This window comes from Chanodichthys erythropterus, chromosome 16 (genome assembly GCF_024489055.1).
Source record: "Chanodichthys erythropterus isolate Z2021 chromosome 16, ASM2448905v1, whole genome shotgun sequence".
In the NCBI taxonomy this organism is placed as follows: domain Eukaryota; kingdom Metazoa; phylum Chordata; class Actinopteri; order Cypriniformes; family Xenocyprididae; genus Chanodichthys; species Chanodichthys erythropterus.
In genome coordinates this window covers 24,263,229-24,283,429 of record NC_090236.1, presented here as the reverse complement: position 1 = coordinate 24,283,429, position 20,201 = coordinate 24,263,229, and the positions used below count along the sequence as shown (strand labels likewise).

Genomic DNA, 20,201 nt, shown 5'->3' with positions numbered 1-20,201 from the left:
GCAAATGCTATAATAATTTTTCTTTTTTATGTTTATCTAGTTATTTAAACTCAGAAATTATTATTAAAGTCCCTGTAAAGTCATTTTAAAGTATGTGTTTTGAGCTTTTCACACCACAGAAAAATGATTTATCAAAATCTCGAAAAAATAGGCAGCGCTCTTTGCTCTCAAACGCTAGGGGCGTGCCCGCTGTCGGCGCTGAAACCACACCCACTCGCGAGAGCTGCCGTCTCAACTTACTTGTCTAATGAGTCAAACATACTGATGCATATAAACAAAAGAATCACGTTTGAGGGAGCCCGATCACACGAAAATGCGTATCAATAGTACGAGTTTGTAATCTTGTAGAATATATACGCCAAAATGAGTTTTGGCGTGCTTATGGTACGCAGTTTTTCGCGTGCATATGATACGCACTTTATGGCGTATTATACGTACGAACCCCCCACTCCCCCACCCCCACCCCCATCCTAACCAAGAGCGTATCATATACACGCCATAAAGTGCGTATCATATGCACGCGAAAAACTGCGTACCATAAGCACGCCAAAACTCATTTTGGCGTATGTATTCTACGAGATTACAAACTCGTACTATTGATACGCATTCTCATGTGATCGTGTTGTTTGAGGCATAGGTTTGAGGGTTGCACATTTTAGTAGAGTTACTGTGGACTACCTACTAATTATAACATACGCAAACTCGGTAACTTACACTCATTGGTGGGCACGTAGCCTAATGCCGGACTGTTGTCGAGTCGACAAATGACGGTGCCGCGAGACGGGAGGAAATAAGAAGACCGAGCTGTATTGTATATTATAACAACCATGTTATATGCATTTGCGTGACGAAGGCATTACTAGCTAAATGTACAAAGGGCTGTATGACTGTAATGACACTCGAGACCATAGGCTCGAGACACAGCGAGTGAACCGCTGTAGAAGCGGCGCCACGCTCGGTGCGTCATCGACAGTTATATAGTGTTAGGGGAGGGGCTATGCTCGGGGGACGATGTGTGTCATTAGACCCCCGTTTTAGCTCCGCCCAAAAAATCCTGAGCAGAGACTTGGTGGAAAACTGTTTAACGCTCTAACTTCACAATTAAGCATTACTCAATTCACACACTTTGTAATGTGTTTTAGCAATACATTTGTAACATTTATAAAGTGTTTAGAAAGAATTCTCAGAATTGACTTTACAGGGACTTTAATGTCAGTAAGAGTTACAGATCAATATTTGTAATTGTTGCCAAAACTACCTCATTAAATAACGTAATTCAATTAGTCCCCCTGTTCCCTGTTCTGCTCCTTTAGTCATTATAGCACAATATACAATACAAGTTTCTTCAAAGCAGTTGTGCAGTAAAAATCAGTGTGAGCATTCTGAATAAAAAACTAACAGTTTACAGTCTCAACCTTGAGGTGACATGTTTGTAGGGGAAAAAGATTTTTTTGTTTGTTTGTTTGTTTTCAATGCCAAAATTACTTTTCATTCCAACAGTGTTTTATAACTAAGTATGTTTATGCTGATAAGGTTCTTCAGAGAAGTCTGTATTTTTAGTTTGTAGCATGGGAAATAGACAGTGTTTTTCACCTGTTCAAAGTGGCTTTCCTTAACCTTTGACATCCCTGATTGGCCAGAGGAAAACTGTAATTTTGTATATAAACTGCACATGAGCCTAGGTTTTGTTGTAGGTTTTTCTCTGAACCCAGGGAAGGATGAAGCTTCTAATCTTGGCAACGCTGCTTGAACTGAGCCTCGCTCAATTCAACCCAAACACCAAAGATGGAAGAACTGCCATCGTCCACCTGTTTGAGTGGCGCTGGGCTGATATTGCAGCGGAGTGCGAGCGCTATCTCGGACCAAATGGCTTTGGTGGTGTTCAGGTATTTTTAAACACATCATTGTAGTTAATGCTGCAAAAAGTTTATAATTTTTTTGTTTATAAAATGTATAATAGTATAATAGTAATAACAAAATATTGATTTTTCCATTACAGATCTCTCCTCCGAGTGAGAGCATTGTTGTCACAAACCCCTGGCACCCTTGGTGGCAGAGATATCAGCCCATCGGTTACAATCTGTGTTCCAGATCAGGAAATGAAAATGAGCTGAGAGACATGATCACTAGGTGCAACAATGTTGGGGTAAATGCAGCCATAATTGACAAACAGAGCACAACTAGCCTACTATTATATTATCCTCATGGAAAATTCACTTCAGTTTGATTTTGTAGGTGTACATCTACGTTGATGCAGTCATCAACCACATGTGTGGAGCGGGTGGTGGATCTGGTACCCACTCAAGCTGTGGATCATATTTCAATGCCAACAGCAAGGACTTCCCCACAGTTCCATACTCATACTGGGACTTCAATGATGGCAAATGCTACACCGGCAGTGGAAACATTGAGAACTACCAGGATATCAATCAAGTATGAGATGATATGATGTCTGAGTGCTTATTTCAACCTCTGATTTGTTGTTCATTGTGGTCTCTTGTTGTCTTGGTGTTACATATCTGAGCGTTGTGATGATTGCAGGTGAGAAACTGTCGTCTGGTTGGTCTTCTGGACTTGGCCTTGGAGAAGGACTATGTGCGTGGTAAGACGGCCGACTACATGAACAAGCTGATTGACATGGGAGTGGCTGGATTCAGAGTGGACGCCTGCAAGCACATGTGGCCTGGTGATCTTTCTGCTGTCTATGGACGTCTTAATAATCTGAACACTAAGTGGTTTCCCTCTGGCGCAAGACCTTTTATCTTCCAAGAGGTATTTCCATTCATTTCTAAAAGGAACATCAGTGTACAGGTGGCAAAATAATATTTTATAGCCATTTACTTGTTCTTAGGTTATTGATCTCGGTGGAGAGCCTATTTCATCAGGTGAATACACAGGAATTGGAAGGGTGACTGAGTTCAAGTATGGTGCCAAGCTGGGGGAGGTCATCCGCAAATGGAACGGACAAAAACTATCCTACCTGAAGTTAGTAAATTTGTGGATTTGCATTGCTATTAATTATACAACAGTCCTCAAATCTGATTGGTCAAACAGTCTGTGTATTAGTGGCCGGAATTTTTCACTGACTCTTTCTGAATGTTAAACTGTTACACAAGTTGATTCATTCAGAGACAAAACAAGTGAATGTTTTTAAGTAAGCAAGTCAATCATTCACTCACTCAACCAATTCATTTAATACTGATTCATTCAGGAACTAAACAGGTGACTGTTCTACAGTCATTTTATATGGAAAATTTATATAGTGTAAAAAAAAAAGTAACTGATAATAATTTGACTAAAATGTAAGTTACTCAATGTTAACTTATTGTTCTGAACAATAAAACAGAACAAGAAGTTGATATTGCATATTGTTAATTCAAACATTTTCCAAGGATATCAGCTCTGTTTTGTCACCCTGTTCTATTCATTGTTTCTTGCAACCTAAATCCTAAAACAGATGAACTGATTTTTGTTTCAGGAACTGGGGTGAGGGATGGGGCTTCATGGCTTCTGATAAAGCTCTTGTGTTTACTGACAATCATGATAACCAGAGAGGACATGGTGCTGGAGGTGCATCGATTGTGACATTCTGGGATGCCAGGTACAACTTTATCATATTTTATTTTACAATGCAACATACATGTGGCAAATATAAACATAACATTTCCTTTCACTTCCTTCGTTTTCTAGAATTTACAAAATGGCTGTAGGCTTTATGTTGGCCCACCCGTATGGATTTACCAGAGTAATGTCCAGCTACCGCTGGGACCGCAACATCGTGAACGGACAGGTAGATGTTTAAGCTTAGTCAAGTGAGAAAACAAATACTAACATGTTTTTTAAGAACTAAGGTTTTTTTCCCCTTCACTTTGTCATTGGTCAGGACCAAAATGACTGGATAGGACCTCCAAGCTATGGTGATGGGTCCACCAAACCCGTACCCATCAACTCTGACTCTACCTGTGGAGACGGCTGGGTTTGTGAGCACAGATGGCGTCAGATCAAGTAAGTTCTAACAGTTCCACTGCAAAGATGTCTTATGCTTGCTAATATACACTAAGGTTTAAAAGCTTGGGGTCAGTATGTTTTTTTTTTGTTTTTTTTTTAATGAAATGAATAAGCTACTTTTATTCAGCAAGGATGCATTACATTGACTAAAAGAGATAGTTTGTGTTTCAAAAGATTTCTATTTCAAATAAACGCTGTTCTTTTCTCCACAGAAACATGGTGATCTTCCGTAATGTTGTAAATGGACAGTCATTCTCTAATTGGTGGGACAATGGAAACAACCAGATCTCTTTCAGTCGTGGTAATCGAGGATTCATTGTCATCAACAATGATGACTGGTAAAAATCTTTTCTTTAAAGAAAGTTACAATATGAGAGAAAATTTTAGTATGTTTTTCTATTAAGAGATATACTTTAAGACTTGCAACTATAGTGTGTACTGTGAATATAGCTACAGTCACTGTTATCAGAAGCCTATAATTTTAACTTGTGCTCCAGGGAGCTGAATGAGACCCTGAACACTGGCCTGCCAGGAGGCACCTACTGCGATGTGATCTCTGGTCAGAAGGAAAGTGGCAGATGTACTGGGAAACAGGTGACGGTTGGAGGAGATGGACGTGCTTCCTTCAGAATCAGTAACCAGGAAGAAGACCCATTTATTGTCATTCACGCAGACTCAAAACTTTAAATGATGCTATTTAAATAAATAAGCTGCACGCAACTACTAGATAACTATTGTCATTTTTTACATGGTTTCATCCTGATGGCTTAAGTTGCAAAAATGATATTTATAGTTTATCGATATTTGCAACATCTTTAGAAAAGGTGTCTTATTCATCATTAAAAACTAGAAAATATTTTAGTTTCACTGTGTAAAATTCCAAATTCTCCAACTCTACACACTTTATAAGAAGTAAAATGGTACATAAAGATCAGTAAAATAAATAAAAATTGAAAGTATAAAATGAAATTTTAATATAAAAAGTGAAGGTATAATTACACTTTAAAATTACACCACTGATACTGTAAGCTGTGTGTCCAGTAATGGACTGCAGTTGCATCTCACGCATCAGCACAAATCCTTGTGATACTTTGAATACAGTTTACTTCATTTTGCTTCCCTCTGATCATTCTGATGAAGCCCGATAGAAAAAAAGCTGCTTCTCTTCCTCAATAAGGGGAAAAGAAATGAATGCAAGCTCGGTTCTTGCAGTCCGTCACTCAGCATGATGGCCAATAATGACCTGTCAGAGATACTGGCCACACATTGCAGAGCATAACCCAGCAGGTCTGCAGGGTCCTGCCTTAACGAATGCTGAGATGGACTAGTTCACCCAAAGGGCCTGAGATAATGCATAATCTATTTCCCGCCTCACATCAAAAGTGACACAAATGTATTCCCTTAAACAATAGCCTTTAATAGCGCAGAGAGCCACTTTTGATGAGTCTTAACCATGTAATGTCAATAATTAAAGGTTTAGTTTTTCTTACTTGAATGTTTTAAGTAAATGTTTTAAGTGAATTTGACTTAAACACCTAAAACGGGCCAAAAATTACCCATTTATATAAAGCAACTGTTAGATTTCTTTTCGGTTTGAAATAGAGTTTTTGTCTTGTTTTTAGTTCAAATAATCTTAAGTTTGCAGTGTAGCTACTTCTGCGGCAGGGCATATTTGCTGGCTTTCAGATGGAGAAGCATTTACTACTGATCACAGAGCTGTACAGCTCTGACAAGCTGCGCATAAAATAATCGCAGCCTTTGCCAAATCACATGCGATAAAATTTGCGAGAAATCACGATATATCATGCGGCCCCATTCTAAGCCTGTAAGACTTTCATTCATCTTCGGAACACAAATGAAAATATTTTTAATGAAATATGAGCGATTTCTGTCTCTCCATTAACAGCTATGCAACTACCATTTTGACGCTTCAAAAAGTTCATAACGAGATCGTAAAAAACGAATCCATATAAATTGAGTGGTTTAGTCCAAATTTTTTGAAGAGACACGATCACTTTATATGATGAACCAGTTGAATTTAGGCTTAAAGTATTCCTGAACAGATACAGACTGGTGTGCAGCGGAGGCTAAATCATGTAAGTCAACATCACTTGTGGTGCCAGTAACAATGAAGTCACCATTCTCACCATCGCAATTCCCCTCAAGTGTAGTTGTAATTTCTACTCTCAAAGTATATAGCCAGTTTAGACAATATTTCAACTCACACTCTTTTCCTTGCCAAGCTAGACTCTACTTTCAAGAGATGGCAGCGCCTGGGTGAAATCTAGTGACTTTGTTATTGATAATATTTTTGCTAATTACAAATATCTTGTTAAAAAATTTAATCTTCAAAACTGGTTAGTTCACATTATACCTATAATGCATTAAACTGTTAACAAATTTAACCTTATTGTAAAGTGTTACCAATCTAGCTAAAGTTCTTTTGTTGTTGGTTCAACTTTTAAAGTCGGTACATGCATTGTATTATAAAAGCTGCAATGACATGCATTACTTGTGTTTCCGAAAGTTGTAAGTTGTTTTAAATAGCAAGTAATACATAAAATGAAGAGTGAGTCAGGCAAACTAAGGTTACTCACTCTTCATATATCTGTATAATGAAGTTATTGTTTTCCAGATTGTCATCAGACCAGAGTTGCCATGACGACAAAGTGGGACGGTGTGGTGAATGTCACCTTTGCTGTCTAAGCTCTCATGTCTGGAGCTCAGGTCTGTGTGTGTGTATATGTCGAGCTCTTGAGTGTGTGTGACGGGGCGCGGAGGGTGGCCCCCTGGGCCCCTGCTGCCCTGACGGCCCTGCCACAGCTGCACTCAGGTGAAACCGACGTGGTGGCAGCCGCATGAAAGCTCCAAAAAACAGAAAACGTCCCTCCAAGATCAAAGACTGAACTCTGTTTCATGCTAACCAAAAAGCATATGTTGTATCTAGATGGGGCGCCGTAGTAAAAATATCCAGAACTCTTGTTAGGGTTAAAACTACATGTGTTGACTGTAATACGATGTGTTTTTTAATGGTTCTCACAAGATTTTTGCGATAGGCAACCTGTATTTTATAGGTATACAGTGCAACGGCAAACAGCTTATTTTTCATTTTAGACACGTCAAATTGGGATACCGAACAGGACCACATGTTTGCGCATCATTATATAATGGACTTGTGCATTCTTATTAATTTGCTTTATCCAGCCGAGAAATGTATTTTGCGTATCATATGGCCATACAGCAGTGGGATGTTTTGACGTTTTGTGAGAACCACCCTTCAATCGGATGGCTTACTTACTATGGTTAAAACAAATGATGACAAAATAGGCACGTTAAATTTAAATTTCTTTCTGGTTCTCAAATCTGATTGGCTGAGACGTGCGATATTCCCCCAGTATTAGCACTGGAACTGTTTCCCTGTTTGTATCACTCCTCTTGCAATGACTGTCATGGCGCTCAAGTAAATCCACCATGTATTTTTTACAAATACTACTGTTGTTTTGTCACGGAATGTATTTTTATATATTTAGACCTCAAATATGTGATTCATATCACTTTCGCATACTGTATGTGAGCTCCAGGCCGTCAACCACTCAGCATTCATGTACTCGCAGAGAACAGCCTCATCTTCGCCACTCCTTCAGGATTTTCTGCTGGCTCTTACATAAATTGTGGTTAAACATGAGATATAATTCATTTGGGGTATATCAAACGGGCAATCTTTGGTCTTATTAATCTATTAAGCCCAGAACAAACCAAGCTGACGGTTGGCAGTCTGGCAGTTTTTGTCAGTTTTTCGTCAGCCGACCAAGTTTCTTCAGTGTGTTCCACACCGTCTGCTGAAGTTGGTCCTTATCGGCTGATTCGACATGTTGAAATGGCGTTGGGCCGTCGGCGAGAGAGAGAAATCTGATTGGATGTTCAGTATAGCAAACCAGTCAGTTCAAGAAAATAAGCAAAAATTATGAAAGCAAGCAAATAAGTCATGAAAGAACAGACAGAAGGTTGTTCTTATTTTACATCATCTTACCTGAGCACTCGAATGCATGAATATTTTCATAATAACACGAGTGGAGTGGAATAAAGAATGTGATCAGCATGATTGATATTCAAAACGGTAAGCAAGCGCTGCTTTGTTTATGGTTTGTTTACATGCAGTAGTTTCGCTTTCCCTTTTTGAATGATGAATATAGACAAATATATCTGCTTAAATAGACAGTTATCTCCTTTATACGCAGGCGCAGAATGCATGTGCTAGTTGACAGTTTTCCAACATAAGGCGAAAACACCGTCGGCTTGCGTTGCTGCTTGTGGGGTTGGTGTGTTCCAGCCTTTACTTGTTCCAGATGCAAATCAGTTTGGGTTAAGGGGAAAATTATGTTTCATAACTTTATATTTAGGCTTTATCCCATGTCAGTCTCCTACGCTTTTGACACAGTGAATGCAAAGCAGCGTTTCCGTGTTTACGTCCGAATACCAGCTCAGTATTGGCCGACACTGTGCATGTGACCAGCACGACGTATGCGTGTGATGCTGACGCAGGAGCCGGCCAATAATGAGCCAGTGTTCTGACGTAAACACGGAAGCGCTGCACTGCATTTACTATGTCAACAGTGTAGGAGACTGATATGGGAGAGAATAAATTGTTGAATAAAGTTGTTATTTTTGTTTTGTTTTACAAAAAGTATCCTCGTCGCTTCATAAAATTAAGGTTGAACCACTGTAGTCATGTGGACTATTTTAACAATGTCTTGTACCATGTACCTTTCTCGGCCTTGACAGTGGTACTTACGGTAAATTGCTGTCTATGGAGGAGTCAGAGTGCTCTTGGATGTGATTAAAATATCTTAATTTGTGTTCTGAAGATGAACAAAGTTCTTACAGGTTTGGAACAACATGAGGGTGAGTAATGACAGAATTTTCATTTTTGGGTGAATTAACCCTTTAAGGGGATTTCCCATGACAGCACTAGTCAATGCATGTCAGTTGCATCTTGTAGGTTGTTGCTTAAAGTAAAAACAACGTCCTTGTTTACAACCTTGTTTCAGTCCCTTTCAATATAAAAGTCTTTGCGACTGACTCACTCATAAAGACAGTCTTTGCCGCCATCTAATGGCATATTAATGTAACTTTCGATACCAAATATGGCATGTTATTTAAATAAAAATTTTATTTATTGAACAATAATATTTAATTGAACAACAATGGCTATTATAACAGAAAAGTGCACAAAAGCAGCACTCTAGTTAGTACAGGATTTAAGTTCAATGTAAATATAAAGTTATGAAACTGAATATATCTATTAAGCCTTGCTCTGGAAGGATATAGATTAATAAAACCAACGATTGCCCGTTTGATTTACCCAAAATGAATCATACTTCATGTTTAAACACTATCTACATAAGTGCCAGTGGCAAATTCCCGAAGGACTGGCCAAGATGAAGTTCTCTGAGGAGTGTAGAACCGCCGCTGATGGCCTGGACCTCACATCTCCGAAAACGTCTAAACAAATTTTTAAATAGACGCTATGTTTACATATGAGTCACATATTCGGGTTCTAAATAACCACATTCTTACCTAAAAAAAAAAATAAAAATATTATTAAGACTACATTCAGTGACCCAATAACTGTAGTATCTAAAAAATATGGTGAACTTGCTTGTTAACTTGCTTGCTTACAGCCGAATCACAGCTGTTCTGATATACAGCCATATCACACAGCTACTCATGTGATATTGCTATTACAATTTTTTTCAATTGCTAACAAGCGTTTACCAATACTTAAATTACTTTTTCTAAACTCTTAACACAGCAACACACCTCACACAATTAGCCAAATAGTTAATTTTCTGGCCAAAACCATATTTTGTTAAATAAACACAAAATCTACATTTCAAAATGCTAAAAACCTTTTTTCAACATATACTAACTCCATCAAAACACAGCAAACAAAGTCGTTGTGTCAAACACTAGCACTAGTTTTCTATTCAACATGAACATATAGTCAATCAAAGCACAATGACTGTCAAAATACTAACAGTTGATGGCATTATGAAAATTACTTTAAAATTTAAAAATTACTTGTCATGTCTCAGGTCTACCTGCATAAAATATGAAATCCATAGTTTATAAAATTCACTTTGCTTTTACTGCAGTAAAAGTATAATGCATGTAAGCCATTCTACATTTTTGTTTGAGTGCTGAATGTGTGCATTCTTGGCAGCAGAAGAAAGTCATTTTATAGAATGTACAGTAGAAAAAGAGAAGAAGAAGAAAGTAACAGAATAAAGCTTTTACTGAAATGAAAACATGAAACATGCTGCCATTGAATAACAACAAATCCAACATGGCCTTTGGTTATTATGGAAGCTTTTTTTCAACCACAGAATAAAAAAGCATAAAAGGTAATTGTGACTTTTTTTCCTCAGAATTGTGAGATATAAACTAGGAATTGAGAGAAAAAGTCAGAATAGTGAGATAAAAAGTCACAATTACCTTTTTTATTTTCTGTTCATGGCAGAAATACCCCATACCTCTTCTTCTCCCTTGTCCTGATCCAGCTTCTCCTCTCCTCCATCTATTCCTCTCCCTGCAGACGTTATTTTCTCTCTGCTTCTCTGTGTTGTTCTTCATACACACTGAACAAATCCGATTCAAAGAGTCCTATTTTACTGTGTGCCCTTGTAATGAAAATAACTTCAACACCTGACTATGCCTCCAACTGAGATTGGAATCTGCTATTTCTCAATATTTAAGTGATCTGCTAAAGAAAAATGCTTATCAATTGTTTCAGTATTTGTTTTATTTATTTATTTTTTTCCAGTACTTTTCCAGTACTGCTTTTGTTGCAAAAGTAAAGGTTTTATCCAATATTTAAAGATTGGAACATTTGGTCTTCATTTCTGACTTGCTGTGTTTAAGCATTTGCAAATAAGAAGAGAAAGATCCATGATTTTGGTGTGGGGTAAGCTTACATGAAAACAAAATTGTAAGCATTTTAGAAACGTGTTAATTGACTGCATTTTGTGTGAAAACGACATTAATTGTGTTAATGGTATGGTCACAGCAGACGGATGTTCTGCTAAATGTGTTCAGAGTTTTGAAAATGTGGCTACAGAATGCACAAATGTATGTTAGCAATTGAAAAAAACTAATACATTTATTACTTTTTGAGTTTTAACTTTTTTTCCAGAAAAGACTATAGAGCACCATATTGCATTCAATAAATAATTGAATTGTCCCGTGTCTGAGTTGGACAGAGGGGAGAGCTGTACCTTCCGATTAGAAGCTCAAGTGTTACTGTTGCAGGTCAGAAGCTTGGACTTGTCATTTTCACTGATGTTTTTTGACATCGCCATCAACACTGTCTCTATACCCACAACCCTGTCCCTTGCTCTATAATTTATTATGCTCACAGTGAACTTGACTGTCAGTGCACATATGGTGGACTGCCTAACCACAAACTTTTTTCCTAATCATCTAAAAGGGAGGGGGATAATGGTTGCAAAACAATTTCCAGAAGGTCCAAATAATGTGTTTATAAATTAAAAAAACTCATTTAGATGGATGAATTAAGATCTGAACTGCATTTTCACCTCACCATTTTTTTTTTATTTTTTTTTTTTTTTACAGAATATCTAAATATAGGTTTCTTGTCTTTACTGATCACTTGCTGTGAATGGTGAGGTATAGATACCATTATCACAGAAAGAACATTGCTGTGGCACCACAGTGTCCCATATAACTGCTGTGATTAATCTAGAACACACAGTTTATATGGAAGACTAAGTAAATAAATAATAAAAAAAGTGTCTGTTGTTATTGACTTCTAAATAGTTTCTAGTTATTCCCAAAGACTTCTTTTTGATGTATCTTTTGTGTGATCTGTCTTTGAATCCATTAAATCACATTAATAAGTATATTTTAGCATTAGAAACACTACTGTGACTAAAGAGCTTACATATACTGGTGTGGGTTAACCATTACAGAAACATGATTTTGGTAATAACTGTCATGGAAATTCTCAATACAAATCTGACTTCACCACTGACAATTTAAACAACTCCTAGTTGTTAATATAATAATACAGTATCTCGAGGTAATTCCCTAAATTCCTGAATACTTACAATACAATATACTTCCCTGAAGTATGGTGACGGCGTCCCGTCGAGAAACTAGCTAATACTACCTCAATCACACTTTTGCTGTTACATTTGTTGTCTAGAATCTTTAGTGCTTCTATTCCTCACTACCTCAATCATACTTTAGCTGTTACTTTTGTTGTCTTTTGAGCACATGTCTACGTGTTTCCGGTGTTAGTATGCTCTGCGCATTTGGCTGCCGCTTCACGTTGGGCTGTTTGTCTGTTTTGTCCTGTTAAATTGTGTTTTTATGTCTTACACACTACACCTGGACTTTAACTGGACAATTCAATTCATTTTATGATTCCCGCTGATGTGCAGAGGTGGTGTGCCCCATTATGCCGCTTGTTACCGTGTTTTATCTGGCCTACCTGAATCCGCCGGCCGGCCTGCCTGGCGTTGTTTGCGGTGTGGATGCTGCGGACGGAATGCAGACGGAATGTCCGCGTCGCTATGTCGAGTTTTTCCCGCTTGTCGTTTGTGGTCTGCTGTGCACTCGATTGGGCTCTGTGGTGAACATCTAGTCATCATCGAGTGTTCCTGTTTGCCGCTTGAGGTCCTGGAATTTGCACTTTTTGGACTTTGTTGCGTCCAAACTTCGAGGTGCAGTTTTGCACGAGGGACTGTTTTCTACATTTTTACTCTAAAGTTACTGTTTCTGTTGCACAGACCATCTAGTCAGATAACTATTGTCTCACTCCGGATTATGCATTTTATTTCAATAACATGATTATCTGTGATGTTTATGTACACTGTAGGCTATTGTTTATTTGTATTGTTTACTGTGCTTTTCTTGCGTCTGTGTTTTGTTTGTAAAGCGCTTTGAGCTCTGGAAAAGCGCTTTATAAATTAAACTTATTATTATTATTATTATTATTATTATTATAGGATCTTCTGTTAGCTGCGCAGCATATACCTGACACGACTTTTTGAAAGTTGCTCTTTGTAGAAATGAAGTTTTATTTACGGCCGGGAGATCACTGGTTAAAACAACCGAGCGAGTCTCAATGAATAGAAAGATATATGCACATTGAAGTCTTACAGTTGAGTAAAATCAATGTCTACTTATTTGTGATTGGTTTGTAATGATCTAAGCTAATCGTATGACTGGTCTTTGACTTGAGCATCATTAGTCTGCATTTTCTGTACATTTCATGTTGACATCAAATATTTCTATCACATCACCAACACTGTTAGTTTAGGGCAGTTGTGGCGCAAACATTGGGTGGTGGTCTAAATTTGTTAAACACTGTATATGTGTGTGTGAGTGCGTGAGTGCGTGCGTGCGTGCGTTGAGATGTCTTCTGTACATCCCACTTGCTCTGGTTTAATCATTTCATCTGCTCAATTTACCCATTCTTCACAGTCACCACATGGGTCAAAGATGGAGGTGGTATGGTGCTGATCCAAGGACAAAGTAAAGGGGAAAAAAGAAACAAGCCAATATTGTTCCATTAAAAAAAAAAAAAAAAATCTTATGAATAATTGTGCGTCATATTTTTATTGTATTTAATTTAAATAAATTTGTGTGATTGTCAAGTAATAAAACATGAACAGTGCACAAAAATGTGTACGCCTCATGAAAAACACTCAGATCCCAAGAAACATTGTGAATTTATTACCCACAAATGGAATTACGACTATTCTAGCATGCAGAGTCCTTGTATCATGTCAGTATTATGTCATTGCAGGTCTTTGCCTCCTTCATAACATCGGCCTATCCAAAAACAGAAAAAAATCCATCTCCATATGCCCTGCCAATCTTATTTAAACATTTACACAACACATGGCTCAAATATTTCAAGGAACTTTCAACAGATTTCACGGTCTAGCCATGCCTCTCGCCTCTCCATTGTTTGAACAGCCGTTTCCATGGACTGTTTGTTGACAGTTGACAGCAGCTGATATGACAACACCACGGTGTCCAAATACAGGCACTAATTCAAATGTGTTTATCCAGTAATTGCCAGCGATGTTGGAGGCGGACCCTAGGCCCCGTTCCAAATGCTCCTGGGGCCCGTTGAGCCCTTTGCAGAGCAAGCTGTGATGAGGAGGAGCAGATGGAAGCATGAGTACTGCAGCGCTTGCCCAACCTCGACTACCTCTCCCATATCACGGCCTCTGCTCTCATTACCCATGTGCTTAAAACCCCATCACACACTTCTGTGAAATGATTTTCCATCAGGTTATAATCACATGCACATATTGCGACTGCTTTATTACTTTTTTGACTTCACGTAAACACATTGCAGGTGGCTCGACACAAGATCACTGTGAAATGTGACATGATTTCAGATGATTGGTGAGTTGATTTAAAGTGTTTTCAACTCGCTTTGTTTTGTTACAATGTCGGTACTCGTGACCCTGGACCACAAAAAACAGTCTTAAGTCGCACAGGTATATTTGTAGCAATAGCCAACAATACATTGTATGGGTCAAAATTATCGATTTTTCTTTTATGTCAAAAATCATTAGAATATTATGTAAAGATCATTTTCCATGAAGATATTTTGTAAATTTCCTACTTTAAATACATCAAAAATGTATTTTTGTGAGTGGATATGCATTGCTAAGGACTTAATTTGGACAACTTTAAAGGCGATTTTCTCAATATTTAGATTTTTCACCCTCAGATTCTAGAATTTCAAATAGTTGTGGCCAAATATTGTCCTATCCTAACAAACCATACATCAATGGAAAGCTTATTTATTCAGATTTCAGATATATATTGTATAAATCTCAATTTCAAATTGACCCTTATGACTGGTTTTGTGGTCCAGGTTTACAATATCTAAATGAACAATGTTTACTCTTTCTCCATGTTACCTAGACAGAACAATTCCTAGTTATTTGTTAGTAAAAGTCCACAAAACATGTCACCTGGCAGACTTTTGACAGCTCTAGGGGTTTTGTGAAAACTACAGATTGTATTTCAACATTTTTTTAACCCTGCCCACAGACGGTCGGATCGACAGAGGGTTATTAACAGGACAGTTATTGTATGCTTATCACTGAAAGTACTGATTTTATCATACTTTGTTTCATTTTTAAACAGTGTTATGGTAAAAATACAAGCTTTCATTTCTGTACGCAATGGCTTTTTGCCTTGGGGGAGTTGGGCAGAAGGTGTTCCCTGTTGCTTTTCTTTCTAATTAACAGCAGTTTCTTTCTTTTTTTTCCTCCTCCATTTGGCCTAAAACTCTGTGCTCATAGTCATCCAGTTTGAGACTACGAACATGGAGATTTTTTCAGATTGTCCGTAGTGGTGTTTTCTCCATATTTACGATTCAAGCCTTTAGCCACTGCCTACAATGCACTGGATCCTTCACTAGAAACCAAAAAAACTCACTCCCACTAAATGTTTACTCTTTGAATCCTTGTATGCAAGGCAGAGTTTGATGGCGGTCAAAGCTATCCAGTAGTAGAAGGCTGGAAATGGTCTTGGACAGCAACATACCCAGTGGGTGTTGAAGTTTTCTTACTTATTTGGCAAAAGAGAAAGGGAAGACATTGGCTTTTTCTTTGGTTTTCTCTAGTAAGCAGGTAGCACTGCTTTTTTTTTTTTTTTTGCCTATTTACCACATAGGCAGCCAAGTTTTATTGAAAGCCCATTTTGCCAGTGGTGAATTACTCCTTTAAATGTACATTTTTGCTGGCTGAACTATCCACTTTTATGACAGTGTGGATATTAGAAAAGCTTCACAATGAACCTGTCATGACTAAAAATATGTGTAAAATGCGATCTCCCACATAAATAGAAGTTGATTTTATGCGTTGATTTTAATGATCATTAGTTGACAACTGGAGCCTGTGCAAAAATACATCAAGTCTATGCTGTCACCACCTATGACATTATGAATAAAGCTAGCTCAACTATTTTGCGACTTGTCAAATCAATTATTTTGACACCAATGGAGCCGAGAAAAAAAAAAAAAAAGAGAGTTAAATATTTATGAATGTGTATAATCACAGAAAGCATATCGGCAGGTGGGTAGATTAAAACAGGGTCTCGTAGTTCAGGAATGGCCCGAAGGCAGAACTTTATTTATTTGTTGTCACTAGGAATGTGATTACAAACTCTGAATGAAATTCTGCACAGAATCATGACATCGCCATTAGAAGAGCAATGACACGTCACTGCAGAATCACGAATGAATAAATCACATACAAATCACACACCAATACATTACATGTTATATTGTAATGTAAACCTTTTGGAAGCGATATGATATGTAGAGGAAAGAATATAGAAAGATAAAACTTAAAGATCAAAAAGTATCTGCTTGCATTAATCTTTCAGTTAAGAATATCAAACTATACAAATGAATCAAAGCATAATGAAGTAACTACCGACGGCTTCATCAGTTTTAAAATTGTATCTCCAACCAGTTTTTGTCAAATTTGCCATTTTCAACAAGAGGGAAGCCCACAGAAATATTTCAATAATATATGACTCCCTACGGCAATGCAATGCATTAAAATTGCATGGCTGGGTCCACTAGCTTTAGAATATGTCAAAACCTGTTTGTGACCCATCTATCCAGAACACTGCACTGCATACTGCAGTTTAGAATCCACACACATAAACTGTGGCACATACCTGCCACATGATTTTCCCCATCATTATAAACCTCCATGCCCATTCCCAACACAACCAACTTTAAAAGTAAGTCATCAAACATTTTTAGTGCATGTTCACCCAAAACATACATTTCAACAAAGTTCAACGAAAGGAAAACCAGTAGAGAGAGAGAGAGAGAGAGAGAGAGAGATGCTATTGGCATCATGTTTCTGTATTTGGTTGAGTTGTGTGTATTTGCAGCGTGTTTCTGTATTTGGTTGCATTGTCAGTATTTGCAGAAAGTGTTGTCAAACTGATGAAGATGTTTTCTTGGTTTGCTGGAGTTTTTTTTATTTGCATGTTTTCTTAAGTCGCGGCGCCTTCAGCTTTATCAGCCACCATATGAAAACTGTTGTGAAATCTATCCACAAACTAAAATTTCAATGTCATAAATTTACTATACAGTAGCCAATACATACTTCATAATAAAGGGAGTTTTAACTGAAATTTTAAGGACAAATGTGTTATTGTTACATGTGATTTAAATGTTATAAATGTATACAATTAAAAAAATTAGCAAAAGCAATATAATACTACAAGTCATCTTTTTCATTTTTGCTGTTTTGTGAATTGCTTTTTTTATAGCCTTATTCTTTTAATGCTTAAAGTGCTCCTATTATGCTATTTCAGATATCATTCAGTGTGCAAAGTAGCAGTTTGTGAATGTAAAAGGAATCGATTCTGAACTGCTGAAAGGAGTCATCAATAATTCCAGTCTCACTTCCATAACATACATATGTAGCAAAGTAAAAAATTAGCATAATGCCAGACTATGGTCTTCATTGGCTGCCTGTAAACAACTACTTTGACCCACCTTCAAACACTGTAGTTGATTCGTGTTGTGTCGGGAAGATGCTGTTGCGCTGCAAAAGAAAATTTTCTTTGTATACATTTCCAAAGGATGAGGATGTGAAGAGTCAGTGGTTAAAATTACCACAGCGATACAACAACAGTATTATTTTTACAAACTTTAATGTTTTATCATTTTACAAACTTTAATGTTACATCAGTGATTCAAGTTAGTGCTCAACGTATGCCCCCTATGCACTTGTTTATGCGGAATTACAATTGCAACATCTCATAATATACGACAAACTGAGTAGCGCACCACAGAGAAACGTCCCGCTCAAGCTATGGAGGTTTGGGTTGAATAACTAGTTCTTACAATATTTCATCATTGGACTCACACTCAAATTTATATGGTTAAATCAATGCCATCCTTAATGTCTTTACAAATTGCTGAGGACTGAGGAAGCCTCTGGAGCTGAAATTCAGTTATGGTAATGGGCGTTTACTTTCCGACATGTGATGTAAGCAGTTGACCAATCACAACAGACTGGGCCATCTGACAAATCAGAGCAGGCTCTCAAAAAGGTGGGATTTAGAAAGACTGAATCTTCGGACAAGTCGTTTGAGAATCTTTAAAAAATGTGGTGATGTACAATGTATATAATGAGAAAATGAAAATGTTTTTTGACCTTTGATACAAATAAACCTGTTGTAGGAGACCTTCCAAAAAATGTTTTAGGAACCTTTAAAATAGCATAATAGGGGCACTTTAAATTTTGCTGAAAAGCCTGTTTAATGTCAGCTTCCATTGTGACAACTTACCCCATATAGTGTGACAATATGGCATTTAAAAAAATAATAATTATAAATTGAATTTGTTGGAATAACTTGTGCTGTGCCAGCAAAGGTAAACAGGAGATTAAATCACAATCAGCTATGTCTATTTGCTATGATATTTGCAGCTATGATATTTGCAGATCAATGACGTTTTATTACAGTTATAATTACACTTTTTTTCAAGCTTATTTGATTTTCTTTAGATGTGTTTAAATGGCAGTGACAGTGCCTGTCGCAGTGTTTCTGCTGAGAGCTGTTCTTTAGTGTCTATGCCAGCATCTTGATTGATTAAGTCTGAGAGGATTGGTACCTCAATGACAGGTGCCCGAATGAGAGTGGTGTTGGGACGGCAAATTATGGCAGGTCACTGATGATTCTATTTGCTTCTGAGATAATGGCAATCTTTGGATTCAACTAAAATCCTCTATAGGACATGTGAATTTCAGCAAAAGTCAAGTGGGAGATTTTTTATTTCCTCTTTTTAAGCATAATTCCACTCACCAAGAACAGGACTGATACAACTATATCCCACAACTGCACTGATAAAGCATAAAATGTAGTGGAGTTATATGTTCAAAAAATCTTGGGTAAGAAAAATAAACGTAATGCAAGAAATAATTCATTATATTCTGGTCTTATTATCTTAGAAAGTAAATTTAATGTGTTTTAAGTTGAGGGTGAGTAAAGGATGACCATTTTTTGGGTGAACTATAAAGAGCTGTCTGCTGGAAGGTTCTTTGGGGAGCCAAAAATAGTTATATTATGGCACTCCTGTAAAAAACCCTTTTGAAACCTTTATGTTTAAGAGTGTATCTCAACATAGTCCTTCAATAGAGTGTATTATATTAGATTAAATATTCTGTTTTGTAGTGGAAATAAATCAGTCTGTGATCTCTCAGTGAAGCACACACATTACTGAGAGCTGATTATGAGTATGCTGCAGAAAACACATGAAGCAGACTCCCTCTCTTTCTCTTCTGGAAGTTAATTCACTCACCTAGTGTAATGGGTCTCTGTATGGGGTCCATATGGTTACAGCGGGGCAAGCTAGAGAAGAACGGGCGGGGGAGGGGGTGAGTGGGAGATGACACACATTTTAATGAAAACTCACAATGCCTCCTGCACACCTGTGTTAATCCTACATGAGACTAAGCCAAATGTGGTTCACTTCTCTTGCAGAAAGTCAGCTTATAAGGCAGAAATGACCATTTCCTTCTAATCATTGTTTTTACTTTTAGGATATATTTGGATTTTACATTTATATTTGTATGTATCATCGGTTCACTGACTGAAATATCATTGTTGTATCTGATCATAATATGTTGTGTGTATCTCCATTATACAGTGGTGAAAATTATTCAGAATCTCTGAATAGCTGAGCGATTGAGCTAGAAATATGACAGATATGATAATTAAGTCTGTAATGAGATGCTTTTGAAAACAGTATAAAAAAGAAAACATTTCCAATACGACATTGACAGAATTTCACAATAATTTATGACTGAGTTGTTGTCAAGGAAACTGCCTCTCCGAAATTTCCCCATAAGACAAAAAATACTTTGAACAAGTATTCTACCTGTCTATCATCTTTTCTTCAACCCATGAAAAATTATTTATTTATGGGCTGTTTATCCATTTGTACATTCATAATTTAATTTATTTATTTATACTCTTATTTACTGGGAATTTTGGCCTGCTTAAAGGTGCCCTAGATTCAAAAATTGAATTTACCTCGGCATAGTTGAATAACAAGAGTTCAGTACATGGGAATGACATACAGTGAGTCTCAAACTCCATTGTTTCCT

At 37.3% G+C, this 20,201-nt stretch overlaps 1 protein-coding gene and 1 long non-coding RNA gene across 2 annotated transcripts in view; one reads left to right on the top strand and one right to left on the bottom strand.

Annotated features, from left to right (window-relative positions):
* The window catches only part of LOC137002672 (uncharacterized), a 51,581-nt gene extending 40,966 nt beyond the window's left edge, over positions 1–10,615 (bottom strand). Inside the window, exon 1 of the long non-coding RNA XR_010891903.1 lies at positions 10,542–10,615. This is a non-coding gene — a long non-coding RNA (uncharacterized lncRNA). The remainder of the gene's footprint in view (positions 1–10,541) is intronic.
* amy2a (amylase alpha 2A) lies at positions 1,680–4,733 on the top strand. The gene is made up of 10 exons (XM_067362338.1): positions 1,680–1,886; positions 2,000–2,146; positions 2,236–2,433; positions 2,542–2,772; positions 2,852–2,985; positions 3,479–3,601; positions 3,691–3,790; positions 3,884–4,005; positions 4,221–4,346; positions 4,506–4,733. The coding sequence occupies exons 1-10, from the start codon at positions 1,719–1,721 to the stop codon at positions 4,693–4,695; spliced, it is 1,539 nt and encodes a 512-aa protein (XP_067218439.1). The 5' UTR covers positions 1,680–1,718; the 3' UTR covers positions 4,696–4,733.
* Positions 10,616–20,201: the final 9,586 nt, after the last annotated feature.